The sequence below is a fragment of the Coregonus lavaretus genome (assembly GCF_964263955.1).
Source record: "Coregonus lavaretus genome assembly, contig: HAP1_SCAFFOLD_1272, whole genome shotgun sequence".
NCBI lineage: Eukaryota > Metazoa > Chordata > Actinopteri > Salmoniformes > Salmonidae > Coregonus > Coregonus lavaretus.
In genome coordinates, this window is record NW_028156610.1 from 26,580 (window position 1) to 40,283 (window position 13,704).

General features: G+C 49.5%; 1 protein-coding gene across 1 annotated transcript in view; it reads right to left on the minus strand.

Annotated features, from left to right (window-relative positions):
- Nucleotides 1-13,704, minus strand: part of slc9a7 (solute carrier family 9 member 7) — a gene marked incomplete at both ends in the record, with an annotated part of 42,817 nt that overhangs the window by 20,735 nt on the left and 8,378 nt on the right. The window contains one exon of the mRNA XM_084200175.1: nt 10,437-10,514. Coding sequence (XP_084056301.1) covers nt 10,437-10,514 — 78 coding nt within the window. The remainder of the gene's footprint in view (nt 1-10,436; nt 10,515-13,704) is intronic.

Genomic DNA, 13,704 nt, shown 5'->3' on the forward strand with positions numbered 1-13,704 from the left:
AGCACATATACAGGCCCATCTGAAGTTTGCCAATTAACATCTGAATGATTCAGAGGAGAACTGGGTGAAAGTGTTGTGGTCAGATGAGACCAAAATCGAGCTCTTTGGCATCAACTCAACTCGCCGTGTTTGGAGGAGGAGGAATGCTGCCTATGACCCCAAGAACACCATCCCCACCGTCAAACATGGAGGTGGAAACATCATGCTTTGGGGGTGTTTTTCTGCTAAGGGGACAGGACAATTCACCGCATCAAAGGGACGATGGACGGGGCCATGTACCGTCAAATCTTGGGTGAGAACCTCCTTCCCTCAGCCAGGGCATTGAAAATGGGTCGTGGATGGGTATTCCAGCATGACAATGACCCAAAACACACGGCCAAGGCAACAAAGGAGTGGCTCAAGAATAAGCACATTAAGGTCCTGGAGTGGCCTAGCCAGTCTCCAGACTTCAATCCCATAGAAAATCTGTGGAGGGAGCTGAAGGTTCGAGTTGCCAAATGTTAGGCTCGAAACCTTAATGACTTGGAGAAGATCTGCAAAGAGGAGTGGGACAAAATCCCTCCTGAGATGTGTGCAAACCTGGTGGCCAACTACAAGAAACGTTGGACCTCTGTGATTGCCAACAAGGGTTTTGCCACCAAGTACTAAGTCATGTTTTGCAGAGGGGTCAAATACTTATTTCCCTCATTAAAACGCAAATCAATTTATAACATTTTTGACATGCGTTTTTCTGGATTTGTTTGTTGTTATTCTGTCTCTCACTGTTCAAATAAACCTACCATTAAAATTATAGACTGATCATGTCTTTGTCAGTGGGCAAACGTACAAAATCAGCAAGGGATCAAATACTTTTTTCTCCTCACTGTAGCCTGTATATTGACTCTGTACCGGTACTCCCTGTATATAGCCTGACATTCAGAGACTTGTTCTAAAGCCACTCCTGCTTTGTCTTGGCTGTGTGCTTAGGGTCGTTGTCCTGTTGGAAGGTGAACCTTCACTCCAGTTTGAGGTCCTGAGCTCTCTGGAGCAGGTTTTCGTCAAGGATCTCTCTGTACTTTGCTCCGTTCATCTTTCCCTTGATCCTGACTAGTCTCCCAGTCCCTGCAGCTGAAAAACATCCCCACAGCATGATGCTGCCACCACCATGCTTCACCGTAGGGATGGTGCCAGGTTTCCTCCAGACTTGACACTTGGCATTCAGGCCAAAGAGTTCAATCTTGGTTTCATTAGACCAGAGAATCGTGTTTCTCATGGTCAGTGTCCTTTAGGTGCCTTTTGGCAAACTCCAAGCGGGCTGTCATGTGCCTTTTACTGAGGAGTGGCTTCCGTCTGGCCACTACCATAAAGGCCTGATTGGTGGAGTGCTGCAGAGATGGTTGTCCTTCTGGAAGGTTCCCCCATCTCCACTGAGGAACTCTGGAGCTCTGTCAGAGTGACCATCGGGTTCTTGGTCACCACCCTGACCAAGACCCTTTTCCCCTGATTACTCAGTTTGGCCGGGCAGCCAGCTCTTGGAAGAGTCTTGGTGGTTCCAAACTTCTTCTATTTAAGAATGATTGAGGCCACTGTGTTCTTGGGGACCATCAATGCTGCCAGACATCTTTTTGTACCCTTCCCCAGATCTGTGCCTCGAGACAATCCTGTCTCGGAGCTCTTCGGACAATTCCTTCGATCTCGTGGCTTGGTTTTTGCGCTGACATGCACTGTCAAATGTTGGACTTTATAGAAAAACAGTGTGTCTTTCCAAATCATGTCAAATCAATTTAATTTACCACAGGTGGACTCCAATCAAGTTGTAGAAACATCAAGGATGATCAATGGAAACAGGATGCACCGGAGCTCAATTTCGAGTCTCATAGCAAAAGGTCTGAATACTTATGCAAATAAGGTATTTCTGTTTTTTTATTTTTAATACATTTGTTTCTGTTTTCGCTTGTCATTATTGGGTTATTGTGTGTAGATTGATGAGAATAAATAAATCATTTAATCAACTTTAGAATAAGGCTGTAACGTAACAACATTTGGAAAAAGCCAAGGGGTCTAAATACTTTCCAAATGCACTGTATGTACGGGATATGCATGGGATACATCGTCCAACAAAATGCTTACTTGCAGGTTCCTTCTCAACAATAAGAAATAATACACGCATGCAGCTACTAGCCTACTAGAGTTGGCGGCAGGTGGACGAGCAATATCCAACATCATAGTATGAATTAAGCCTGACCTGGAATGTGAAGCTAACTGAATGTGAAGCTAACTGAATGTGAAGCTAACTGAAGCTGGCTAGCTTTATAAAAGCCTGAGTAGATCTAGCTTGCTTTGTGGTATACCACTCTGGTCTCTCTATGCTTGATCCTATATCCCTCTGAACTCTACAAGATGTCCTTTTATTTGGGGCTTGAGATAGCACTACAGCTCCCAGAAAGGACTAACTAAACCAAAATCTATCTATCCCCAGTGTAGCTGGAGAGAGACAGGCTAGCTGGAGATCGAGAGAGACAGGCTAGCTGGAGATCGAGAGAGACAGGCTAGCTGGAGATCGAGAGAGACAGGCTAGCTGGAGATCGAGAGAGACAGGCTAGCTGGAGATCGAGAGAGACAGGCTAGCTGGAGATCGAGAGAGACAGGCTAGCTGGAGATCGATATAGACAAGCTAGCTGGAGATCGATAGACAAGCTAGCTGGAGATCGAGAGAGACAGGCTAGCTGGAGATCGAGAGAGACAGGCTAGCTGGAGATCGAGAGAGACAGGCTAGCTGGAGATCGAGAGAGACAGGCTAGCTGGAGATCGATAGAGACAGGCTAGCTGGAGATCGATAGAGACAGGCTAGCTGGAGATCGAGAGAGACAGGCTAGCTGGAGATCGATAGAGACAGGCTAGCTGGAGATCGATAGAGACAGGCTAGCTGGAGATCGAGAGAGACAGGCTAGCTGGAGATCGAGAGAGACAGGCTAGCTGGAGATCGAGAGAGACAGGCTAGCTGGAGATCGAGAGAGACAGGCTAGCTGGAGATCGAGAGAGACAGGCTAGCTGGAGATCGAGAGAGACAGGCTAGCTGGAGATCGAGAGAGACAGGCTAGCTGGAGATCGAGAGAGACAGGCTAGCTGGAGATCGAGAGAGACAGGCTAACAGGGCCGGTTAGAACCCATCTGCGGGAAAATGTGTGCAGGCCTACATAGGAGAACATCAGAAATAGTGGGACTTTTAGTCTTGAATTGTTTGTATTTCTTGTTATGTGTCTCTCCATGTATTTCCTGTTTATGCTTACACATCCTCTGGGTTTGTTGTGCTCTTAATAACGGTTTTAAACTGTACAACTTGTTTTACCCGAAATAAAAATCGATAGATAGATAGATAGATAGATATGCTAACTGGATATAGATAGACAGGCTATCTCCTGGTGGCCTGTCTATCTCCTGGTGGCCTGTCTAACAGGAGACAGACAGGCTAACTGGAAATAGACAACCTAGCCCTGTTGTAAATAGTGAGCATTGAGGTAAACCCCCCCCAAAAGAGCCTGACAGCTTATTTTCCTACACCTCAGCATGCTATTAAAGTGTTGTGACCCATACACCTGCTTATCCTGCTGCTTTTAGACTGAAACCCTAGAACACAGCAGCATAGTGCAGAACACAACACTTCCTGTTACTAAACTGTTTAGACAAACTCTGACTTCTGTAATAAATTATTCTTGACCCTCCCCTCCCTTCAACACCCCATTTCCTGAGGCCCCTCGACAGTCCGCAAACATGAAATGTCTGGAATTCATCAAGCACTGTCCCCTTCGCTTCTTCAGATAGAGAAAAGGGACATAAAACAGATTTGTAGAAGAATGTAGACAGAAATACATGTTAAAGAGCACTACTTCAACTCCATATAAACCCTGCCAGCTGAACCATATCTATAGCCTACAGTAACTTCTGCTGACAGTCAGAGATAACTTGAAACAAAAGGAAGTCAGAATCTCAAGGGTCCAAACACAATTAGTGTGATTGTTCCCAACTATAAAACGTAAACAGGAGTTTATTCAAGTTAATGTCACATGCACAAGTACAGTGAAATGCCTTTCTTGCAAACTCAAAACTCAAAACCCAACAATCAATAACAATGTATTACTAGAAAAAAGAACACGAGAAATAAGAAATATGAAATACACATTAAAGTAAGTAAGCAAGCATACTATATACAGGGAATATTTAAAAGTCAGTTCCAATACCATATTTACATGCAGGGATACTGGAGTGATGGAGGTAGATATGTATAGGGGTAAGGCCAGTATCCCACGGGGGGCCAGTATAAAAAAAAAAAAAATGTATTCACTAACTGTAAGTCGCTCTGGATAAGAGCGTCTGCTAAATGACTAAAATGTAAATGTAAATGTAAGGGGACAGGGATACTGGAGTGATGGAGGTAGATATGTATAGGGGTAAGGGGACAGGGATACTGGAGTGATGGAGGTAGATATGTATAGGGGTAAGGGGACAGGGATACTGGAGTGATGGAGGTAGATATGTATAGGGGTAAGGGGACAGGGATACTGGAGTGATGGAGGTAGATATGTATAGGGGTAAGGGGACAGGGATACTGGAGTGATGGAGGTAGATATGTATAGGGATAAGGGGACAGGGATACTGGAGTGATGGAGGTAGATATGTGTAGGGGTAAGGGGACAGGGATACTGGAGTGATGGAGGTAGATATGTATAGGGGTAAGGGGACAGGGGTGATGGAGGTAGATATGTATAGGGGTAAGGGGACAGGGATACTGGAGTGATGGAGGTAGATATGTGTAGGGGTAAGGGGACAGGGATACTGGAGTGATGGAGGTAGATATGTATAGGGGTAAAGTGTCTAGGCAACAGGATATAAGATAAACAGAGTAGCAGCAGCTTGTATGTGAGTGGGTGTGTAGAGTCAGTATAAATGTATGTACATATTATGTGTGAGTGATCAGATGATGGAGTGAGTTTGTGTGTGTGTGTTGGAGTGACAGTATGTGTGAGTGTCCTGTGAGTGTGAAAATAGTGAAATAAAAGGTCAATAAAGACACAAGGTGAACTCGGTCCGTGTAGCCATTCTGTTAGCTATTTATCAGTTGTATTGCTTGGGGATAGAAGCTGTTCAGGAGCCTGTTGGTGTCAGACTTGATGCTCTGGTATCTCTTGCCGTGCGGCAGCAGAGAGAATAGTCTATGGCTTGGGTGGTTGGGGTCTTTGACGATTTTCCGGGCCTTCTTTTTCACACCACCTGATATAGAGGTCCTGGATGGCAGGGAGCTCTGATATAGAGGTCCTGGATGGCAGGGAGCTCTGCCCCAGTGACGTACTGGGCTGTCCTGGTATAGAGGTCCTGGATGGCAGGGAGCTCTGATATAGAGGTCCTGGATGGCAGGGAGCTCGGCCCCAGTGATGTACTGGGCTGTCCTGGTATAGAGGTCCTGGATGGCAGGGAGCTCTGATATAGAGGTCCTGGATGGCAGGGAGCTCTGCCCCAGTGACGTACTGGGCTGTCCTGGTATAGAGGTCCTGGATGGCAGGGAGCTCTGATATAGAGGTCCTGGATGGCAGGGAGCTCTGATATAGAGGTCCTGGATGACAGGGAGCTCTGGTATAGAGGTCCTGGATGGCAGGGAGCTCTGATATAGAGGTCCTGGATGGCAGGGAGCTCGGCCCCAGTGATGTACTGGGCTGTCCTGGTATAGAGGTCCTGGATGGCAGGGAGCTCTGATATAGAGGTCCTGGATGGCAGGGAGCTCTGATATAGAGGTCCTGGAGGGAGCTCGGCCCCAGTGACGTACTGGGCTGTCCTGGTATAGAGGTCCTGGATGGCAGGGAGCTCTGATATAGAGGTCCTGGATGGCAGGGAGCTCGGCCCCAGTGATGTACTGGGCTGTCCTGGTATAGAGGTCCTGGATGGCAGGGAGCTCTGATATAGAGGTCCTGGATGGCAGGGAGCTCGGCCCCAGTGACGTACTGGGCTGTCCTGGTATAGAGGTCCTGAATGGCAGGGAGCTCGGCCCCAGTGACGTACTGGGCTGTCCTGGTATAGAGGTCCTGGATGGCAGGGAGCTCGGCCCCAGTGATGTACTGGGCTGTCCTGGTATAGAGGTCCTGGATGGCAGGGAGCTCTGATATAGAGGTCCCTGGATGGCAGGGAGCTCGGCCCCAGTGACGTACTGGGCTGTCCTGGTATAGAGGTCCTGAATGGCAGGGAGCTCGGCCCCAGTGACGTACTGGGCTGTCCTGGTATAGAGGTCCTGGATGGCAGGGAGCTCGGCCCCAGTGATGTACTGGGCTGTCCTGGTATAGAGGTCCTGGATGGCAGGGAGCTCTGGTAGAGGGGTCCTGGATGGCAGGGAGCTCTGGTAGAGGGGTCCTGGATGGCAGGGAGCTCTGGTATAGAGGTCCTGGATGGCAGGGAGCTCTGGTATAGAGGTCCTGGATGGCAGGGAGCTCTGGGATAGAGGTCCTGGATGGCCCCAGTGATGTACTGGGCTGTCCTGATATAGATGTACTGGATGGCAGGGAGCTCTGATATAGAGGTCCTGGATGGCAGGGAGCTCGGCCCCAGTGATGTACTGGGCTGTCCTGATATAGATGTACTGGATGGCAGGGAGCTCTGATATAGAGGTCCTGGATGGCAGGGAGCTCGGCCCCAGTGATGTACTGGGCTGTCCTGATATAGATGTACTGGATGGCAGGGAGCTCTGATATAGAGGTCCTGGATGGCAGGGAGCTCTGATATAGAGGTCCTGAATGGCAGGGAGCTCTGATATAGAGGTCCTGGATGACAGGGAGCTCTGATATAGAGGTCCTGGATGGCAGGGAGCTCGGCCCCAGTGACGTACTGGGCTGTCCTGGTATAGAGGTCCTGGATGGCAGGGAGCTCTGGTATAGAGGTCCTGGATGGCAGGGAGCTCTGGGATAGAGGTCCTGGATGGCCCCAGTGATGTACTGGGCTGTCCTGATATAGATGTACTGGATGGCAGGGAGCTCTGATATAGAGGTCCTGGATGGCAGGGAGCTCGGCCCCAGTGATGTACTGGGCTGTCCTGATATAGATGTACTGGATGGCAGGGAGCTCTGATATAGAGGTCCTGGATGGCAGGGAGCTCGGCCCCAGTGATGTACTGGGCTGTCCTGATATAGATGTACTGGATGGCAGGGAGCTCTGATATAGAGGTCCTGGATGGCAGGGAGCTCTGATATAGAGGTCCTGAATGGCAGGGAGCTCTGATATAGAGGTCCTGGATGACAGGGAGCTCTGATATAGAGGTCCTGGATGGCAGGGAGCTCGGCCCCAGTGACGTACTGGGCTGTCCTGGTATAGAGGTCCTGGATGGCAGGGAGCTCTGGTATAGAGGTCCTGGATGGCAGGGAGCTCTGGTATAGAGGTCCTGGATGGCAGGGAGCTCGGCCCCAGTGATGTACTGGGCTGTCCTGATATAGATGTCCTGGATGGCAGGGAGCTCGGCCCCAGTGATGTACTGGGCTGTCCTGGTATAGATGTCCTGGATGGCAGGGAGCTCTGATATAGAGGTCCTGGATGGCAGGGAGCTCTGATATAGAGGTCCTGGATGGCAGGGAGCTCTGATATAGAGGTCCTGGATGGCAGGGAGCTCGGCCCCAGTGACGTGCTGGGCTGTCCTGGTATAGAGGTCCTGGATGGCAGGGGGCTCTGATATAGAGGTCCTGGATGGCAGGGAGCTCGGCCCCAGTGATGTACTGGGCTGTCCTGGTATAGAGGTCCTGGATGGCAGGGAGCTCTGATATAGAGGTCCTGGATGGCAGGGAGCTCGGCCCCAGTGATGTACTGGGCTGTCCTGGTATAGAGGTCCTGGATGGCAGGGAGCTCGGCCCCAGTGATGTGCTGGGCTGTCCCCACAACCCTCTGTAGCACCATGCGATCCAGGGCGGTGCTGTTGCCATACCCAGCAGTGATGCAGCCTGTCAATAGCCAGTCAATATTTTCAGGATTTGAGGGCCCATGCCACACCTTTTCAACTTCCTGAGGGGGAAGAGGCACTGTCGTGCCTTCTTCACGACTGTGTGTTTGGACCATTTTAAGTCTTTAGTGATTTGGACACAGAGGAACTTGAAGCTCTCAACCTGCTCCACTGCCGCCCTGTCGATGTGGACGGGGGCGTGCTCGCCCCCCAGTTTCCTGTTGTCCACGATCAGCTCCTTGTTCTTCCTGACGTTGAGGGAGAGGTTGTTGCTCCGGCACCACGCTGCCAGGTCACTGACCTCCTCCCTGTAGGCTGATTCATCATCGTTGGTGATCAGGCTACCAGGTCGTGTCGTCAGCCAACTAATGGTGTTGGAGTCGTGCGAGGCCACGCAGGAGGGGACTAAGCACACACCCCTGAGGGGCGCCTGTGTTGAGGGTGAGGGTCAGTATGGTGGAGGTGATCTTGCCTACCCTCACCACCTGGGGTCGGCACGTCAGGAAGTCCAGGATCCAGTTGCAGAGGGAGGTGTTTAGACCCAGAGTCCTAAGCTTGGTGTTGAACGCTGAGCTGTAGTCAATGAACAGCACCGTGAATATGCCTGCCTGCTGTTCATGCCCTCTTAGCTATGCATGGCTCTGACCCAAATGGCACCCTATTCCCAATGGGCCCTGGTCAAAAGTAGTGCACTACATAGGGAATAGGGTGCCACTGGGATGCAGTACTTAATGTACACTGACCCTGTTATTCATCTGGCCTTGCTCAGTGACGTAACCTGCTTTCCTCAGCATGGTGTTGTAGTGCTGTACAGTATTAGAATAATACTCTCTAATCCAACTAATCACAGGTCACTGTTTTATACAGCTATACTTTACTGCCTTATTTATTACTTTCACTAGTCTGGAGCCAATCGAAAAACAATCCACACCTCCAGTCAGAGCTAGGTAGGGGGTGTGAGGTCATGTGTGTTCTGGTTTTAAGAGTGTCATACAGTTACTTAGAGAGCTGGGAGTGCATTCAGGATATATATTATATTCAAAATATAAAAGCAAATTGAAACGCATAGTAGGATTCATCAACGGATATCCTGAAGAAAATATACTGAACAAAAATAAACGCAACATGCAACAATTTCTAAGATTTTACTGAGATACAGTTCATATCAGGAAATCAGTCAATTGAAATAAATAAATTAGGTCCTAAGTTATGGATTTCACATGACTGGGCAGGGGCGCAGCCATGGGTGGGCCTGGGAGGGCATAGGCCCACCCACTGGGGAGCCAGGCCTTGAGACATCTGTGGCATTGTGTTGTGTGACAAAACTGCACATTTTAGAGTGGCCTTTTATTGTCCCCAGCACAAGGTGCAGATGTGTAATGATCATGCTGTTTAATCAGCTTCTTGATATGCCACACCTGTCAGGTGGATGGATTATCTTGGCAAAGGAGAAATGCTCACTAACAGGGATGTAAACACATTTGTGCACAAAATCTGAGCAAAATAAGCTTTTTGTGCATATGGAATGTTTCTCGAATCTTTTATTTCAGCTCACGTACCAACATTTTAAGTTGCGTTTTAAATTATGTTCTACAGCAATGACTTTGTACAATAGTAGAGTATATATATGTGTCCTTCACAGCCGTCCCACAGGCCAGTATCAGAGAGTACCAGTCTGATATGTCCTTAACAGCCGTCCCACAGGCCAGTATCAGAGAGTACCAGTCTGATATGTCCTTAACAGCCGTCCCACAGGCCAGTATCAGAGAGTACCAGTCTGATATGTGTCCTTCACAGCCGTCCCACAGGCCAGTATCAGAGAGTACCAGTCTGATATGTGTCCTTCACAGCCGTCCCACAGGCCAGTATCAGAGAGTACCAGTCTGATATGTGTCCTTCACAGCCGTCCCACAGGCCAGTACCAGAAAGTCTGAGTCTAGCAGGGTAACCTAAGACAGAAACTGGAAGGCTACGTCCCAAATGGCACCCTATTCCCTATGTAGTGCACTACTTTAGACCAGAGAATGGTACCCTATTCCCTATGTAGTGCACTACTTTAGACCAGAGAATGGTACCCTATTCCCTATGTAGTGCACTACTTTAGACCAGAGCCCTGTGGCACCCAATTCCCTATGTAGTGCACTACTTTAGACCGGACCCATAGGGCACTATATATGGAATAGAATGCCGTTTGGGACACAGTAAAAGACATCTGGTCTAGACTTCCTCCCAGAGGGGCGATACACTAACAGGCTGACCAATGAGAGGGCTCCCCCGTCTGTCCAATCAGAGAGCTCGTTGTTGCAGCAGATCACCGTAGATGACCAGATCAGGTTGAGCGCCTTGCTGCAGTAGTTAACCCTTTAATATCAGTAACACTGTCCTGAGTGAACTGAACACTACCTGGACAGTTCTTACAGACAATACCTGTCAATCTAAAGCCAAATATTACACCAGAATAACATGTCACATGTTAAAAGGTGTCACTTACCTTTTTGAGACTATATCCAGCATGGAAAATGATTGGAGGTAGCAGTATATTGAAGAATACTTCAGGGTCAAAGGTAACCTGTACATTTAGGAGAAAAACATGTATGTAAACCGATCAGTCCTAAACATGCCAGACAATACACTGCTGAGATGCAGACTGATGAACAAGGGCTGCTTGCCTTAGCCAGCCAGGAATGTTCAGTAAATAAGGACCCATAGGGCACTACTTTAGACTGGACCCATAGGGCACTACTTTAGACTGGACCCATAGGGCACTACTTTAGACCGGACCCATAGGGCACTACTTTAGACTGGACCCATAGGGCACTACTTTAGACCGGACCCATAGGGCACTACTTTAGACCGGACCCATAGGGCACTACTTTAGACCGGACCCATAGGGCACTACTTTAGACCGGACCCATAGGGCACTACTTTAGACCGGACCCATAGGGCACTACTTTAGACCGGACCCATAGGGCACTACTTTAGACCGGACCCATAGGGCACTACTTTAGACCGGACCCATAGGGCACTACTTTAGACCGGACCCATAGGGCACTACTTTAGACCGGACCCATAGGGCACTACTTTAGACCGGACCCATAGGGCACTACTTTAGACCGGACCCATAGGGCACTACTTTAGACCGGACCCATAGGGCACTACTTTAGACCGGACCCATAGGGCACTACTTTAGACCGGACCCATAGGGCACTACTTTAGACCCATAGGGCACTACTTTAGACCGGACCCATAGGGCACTACTTTAGACCGGACCCATAGGGCACTACTTTAGACCGGACCCATAGGGCACTACTTTAGACCGGACCCATAGGGCACTACTTTAGACCGGACCCATAGGGCAGGTTCAGTAAATAAGGGTGTGATTTAGGATGCAGAGACAGACATGATCTGACTGTATCCTGTCAAATGTTTTCAGGATGACTTTAGACAAGTTCAGTTGTGTTTAGTCAGTAGTTGGGGGGGGGGGGGGTTATACAGTTCAGTTGTGTTTAGTCAGTAGTTGGGGGGGGGGGGTTATACAGTTCAGTTGTGTTTAGTCAGTAGTTGGGGGGGGGGGGGGGTTATACAGTTCAGTTGTGTTTAGTCAGTAGTTGGGGGGGGGGGGGTTATACAGTTCAGTTGTGTTTAGTCAGTAGTTGGGGGGGGGGGGTTATACAGTTCAGTTGTGTTTAGTCAGTAGTTGGGGGGGGGGGGGGTTATACAGTTCAGTTGTGTTTAGTCAGTAGTTGGGGGGGGGGGGGTTATACAGTTCAGTTGTGTTTAGTCAGTAGTTGGGGGGGGGGGGGTTATACAGTTCAGTTGTGTTTAGTCAGTAGTTGGGGGGGGGGGGGGTTATACAGTTCAGTTGTGTTTAGTCAGTAGTTGGGGGGGGGGGTTATACAGTTCAGTTGTGTTTAGTCAGTAGTTGGGGGGGGGGGGGTTATACAGTTCAGTTGTGTTTAGTCAGTAGTTGGGGGGGGGGGGTTATACAGTTCAGTTGTGTTTAGTCAGTAGTTGGGGGGGGGGGGGGTTATACAGTTCAGTTGTGTTTAGTCAGTAGTTGGGGGGGGGGGGGGTTATACAGTTCAGTTGTGTTTAGTCAGTAGTTGGGGGGGGGGGGGGTTATACAGTTCAGTTGTGTTTAGTCAGTAGTTGGGGGGGGGGGGGGGTTATACAGTTCAGTTGTGTTTAGTCAGTAGTTGGGGGGGGGGGGGGTTATACAGTTCAGTTGTGTTTAGTCAGTAGTTGGGGGGGGGGGGGGGGTTATACAGTTCAGTTGTGTTTAGTCAGTAGTTGGGGGGGGGGGGGGGGTTATACAGTTCAGTTGTGTTTAGTCAGTAGTTGGGGGGGGGGGGGGTTATACAGTTCAGTTGTGTTTAGTCAGTAGTTGGGGGGGGGTTATACAGTTCAGTTGTGTTTAGTCAGTAGTTGGGGGGGGGGGTTATACAGTTCAGTTGTGTTTAGTCAGTAGTTGGGGGGGGGGGGGGTTATACAGTTCAGTTGTGTTTAGTCAGTAGTTGGGGGGGGGGGGGGTTATACAGTTCAGTTGTGTTTAGTCAGTAGTTGGGGGGGGGGGGGGGTTATACAGTTCAGTTGTGTTTAGTCAGTAGTTGGGGGGGGGGGGGGGGGGTTATACAGTTCAGTTGTGTTTAGTCAGTAGTTGGGGGGGGGGGGGTTATACAGTTCAGTTGTGTTTAGTCAGTAGTTGGGGGGGGGGGTTATACAGTTCAGTGGTGTTTAGTCAGTAGTTGGGGGGGGGGGGGGGGTTATACAGTTCAGTTGTGTTTAGTCAGTAGTTGGGGGGGGGGGGGGGGGTTATACAGTTCAGTTGTGTTTAGTCAGTAGTTGGGGGGGGGGGGGGTTATACAGTTCAGTTGTGTTTAGTCAGTAGTTGGGGGGGGGGGGGGGTTATACAGTTCAGTTGTGTTTAGTCAGTAGTTGGGGGGGGGGTTATACAGTTCAGTTGTGTTTAGTCAGTAGTTGGGGGGGGGGGGGTTATACAGTTCAGTTGTGTTTAGTCAGTAGTTGGGGGGGGGTTATACAGTTCAGTTGTGTTTAGTCAGTAGTTGGGGGGGGGGGTTATACAGTTCAGTTGTGTTTAGTCAGTAGTTGGGGGGGGGGGGGGTTATACAGTTCAGTTGTGTTTAGTCAGTAGTTGGGGGGGGGGGGGGGGTTATACAGTTCAGTTGTGTTTAGTCAGTAGTTGGGGGGGGGGGGGGTTATACAGTTCAGTTGTGTTTAGTCAGTAGTTGGGGGGGGGTTATACAGTTCAGTTGTGTTTAGTCAGTAGTTGGGGGGGGGGGTTATACAGTTCAGTTGTGTTTAGTCAGTAGTTGGGGGGGGGGGTTATACAGTTCAGTTGTGTTTAGTCAGTAGTTGGGGGGGGGGGGGTTATACAGTTCAGTTGTGTTTAGTCAGTAGTTGGGGGGGGGGGGGGTTATACAGTTCAGTTGTGTTTAGTCAGTAGTTGGGGGGGGGGGGGTTATACAGTTCAGTTGTGTTTAGTCAGTAGTTGGGGGGGGGGGGGGTTATACAGTTCAGTTGTGTTTAGTCAGTAGTTGGGGGGGGGGGGGGGTTATACAGTTCAGTTGTGTTTAGTCAGTAGTTGGGGGGGGGGGGGTTATACAGTTCAGTTGTGTTTAGTCAGTAGTTGGGGGGGGGGGGGGTTATACAGTTCAGTTGTGTTTAGTCAGTAGTTGGGGGGGGGGGGGGTTATACAGTTCAGTTGTGTTTAGTCAGTAGTTGGGGGGGGGGGGGTTATA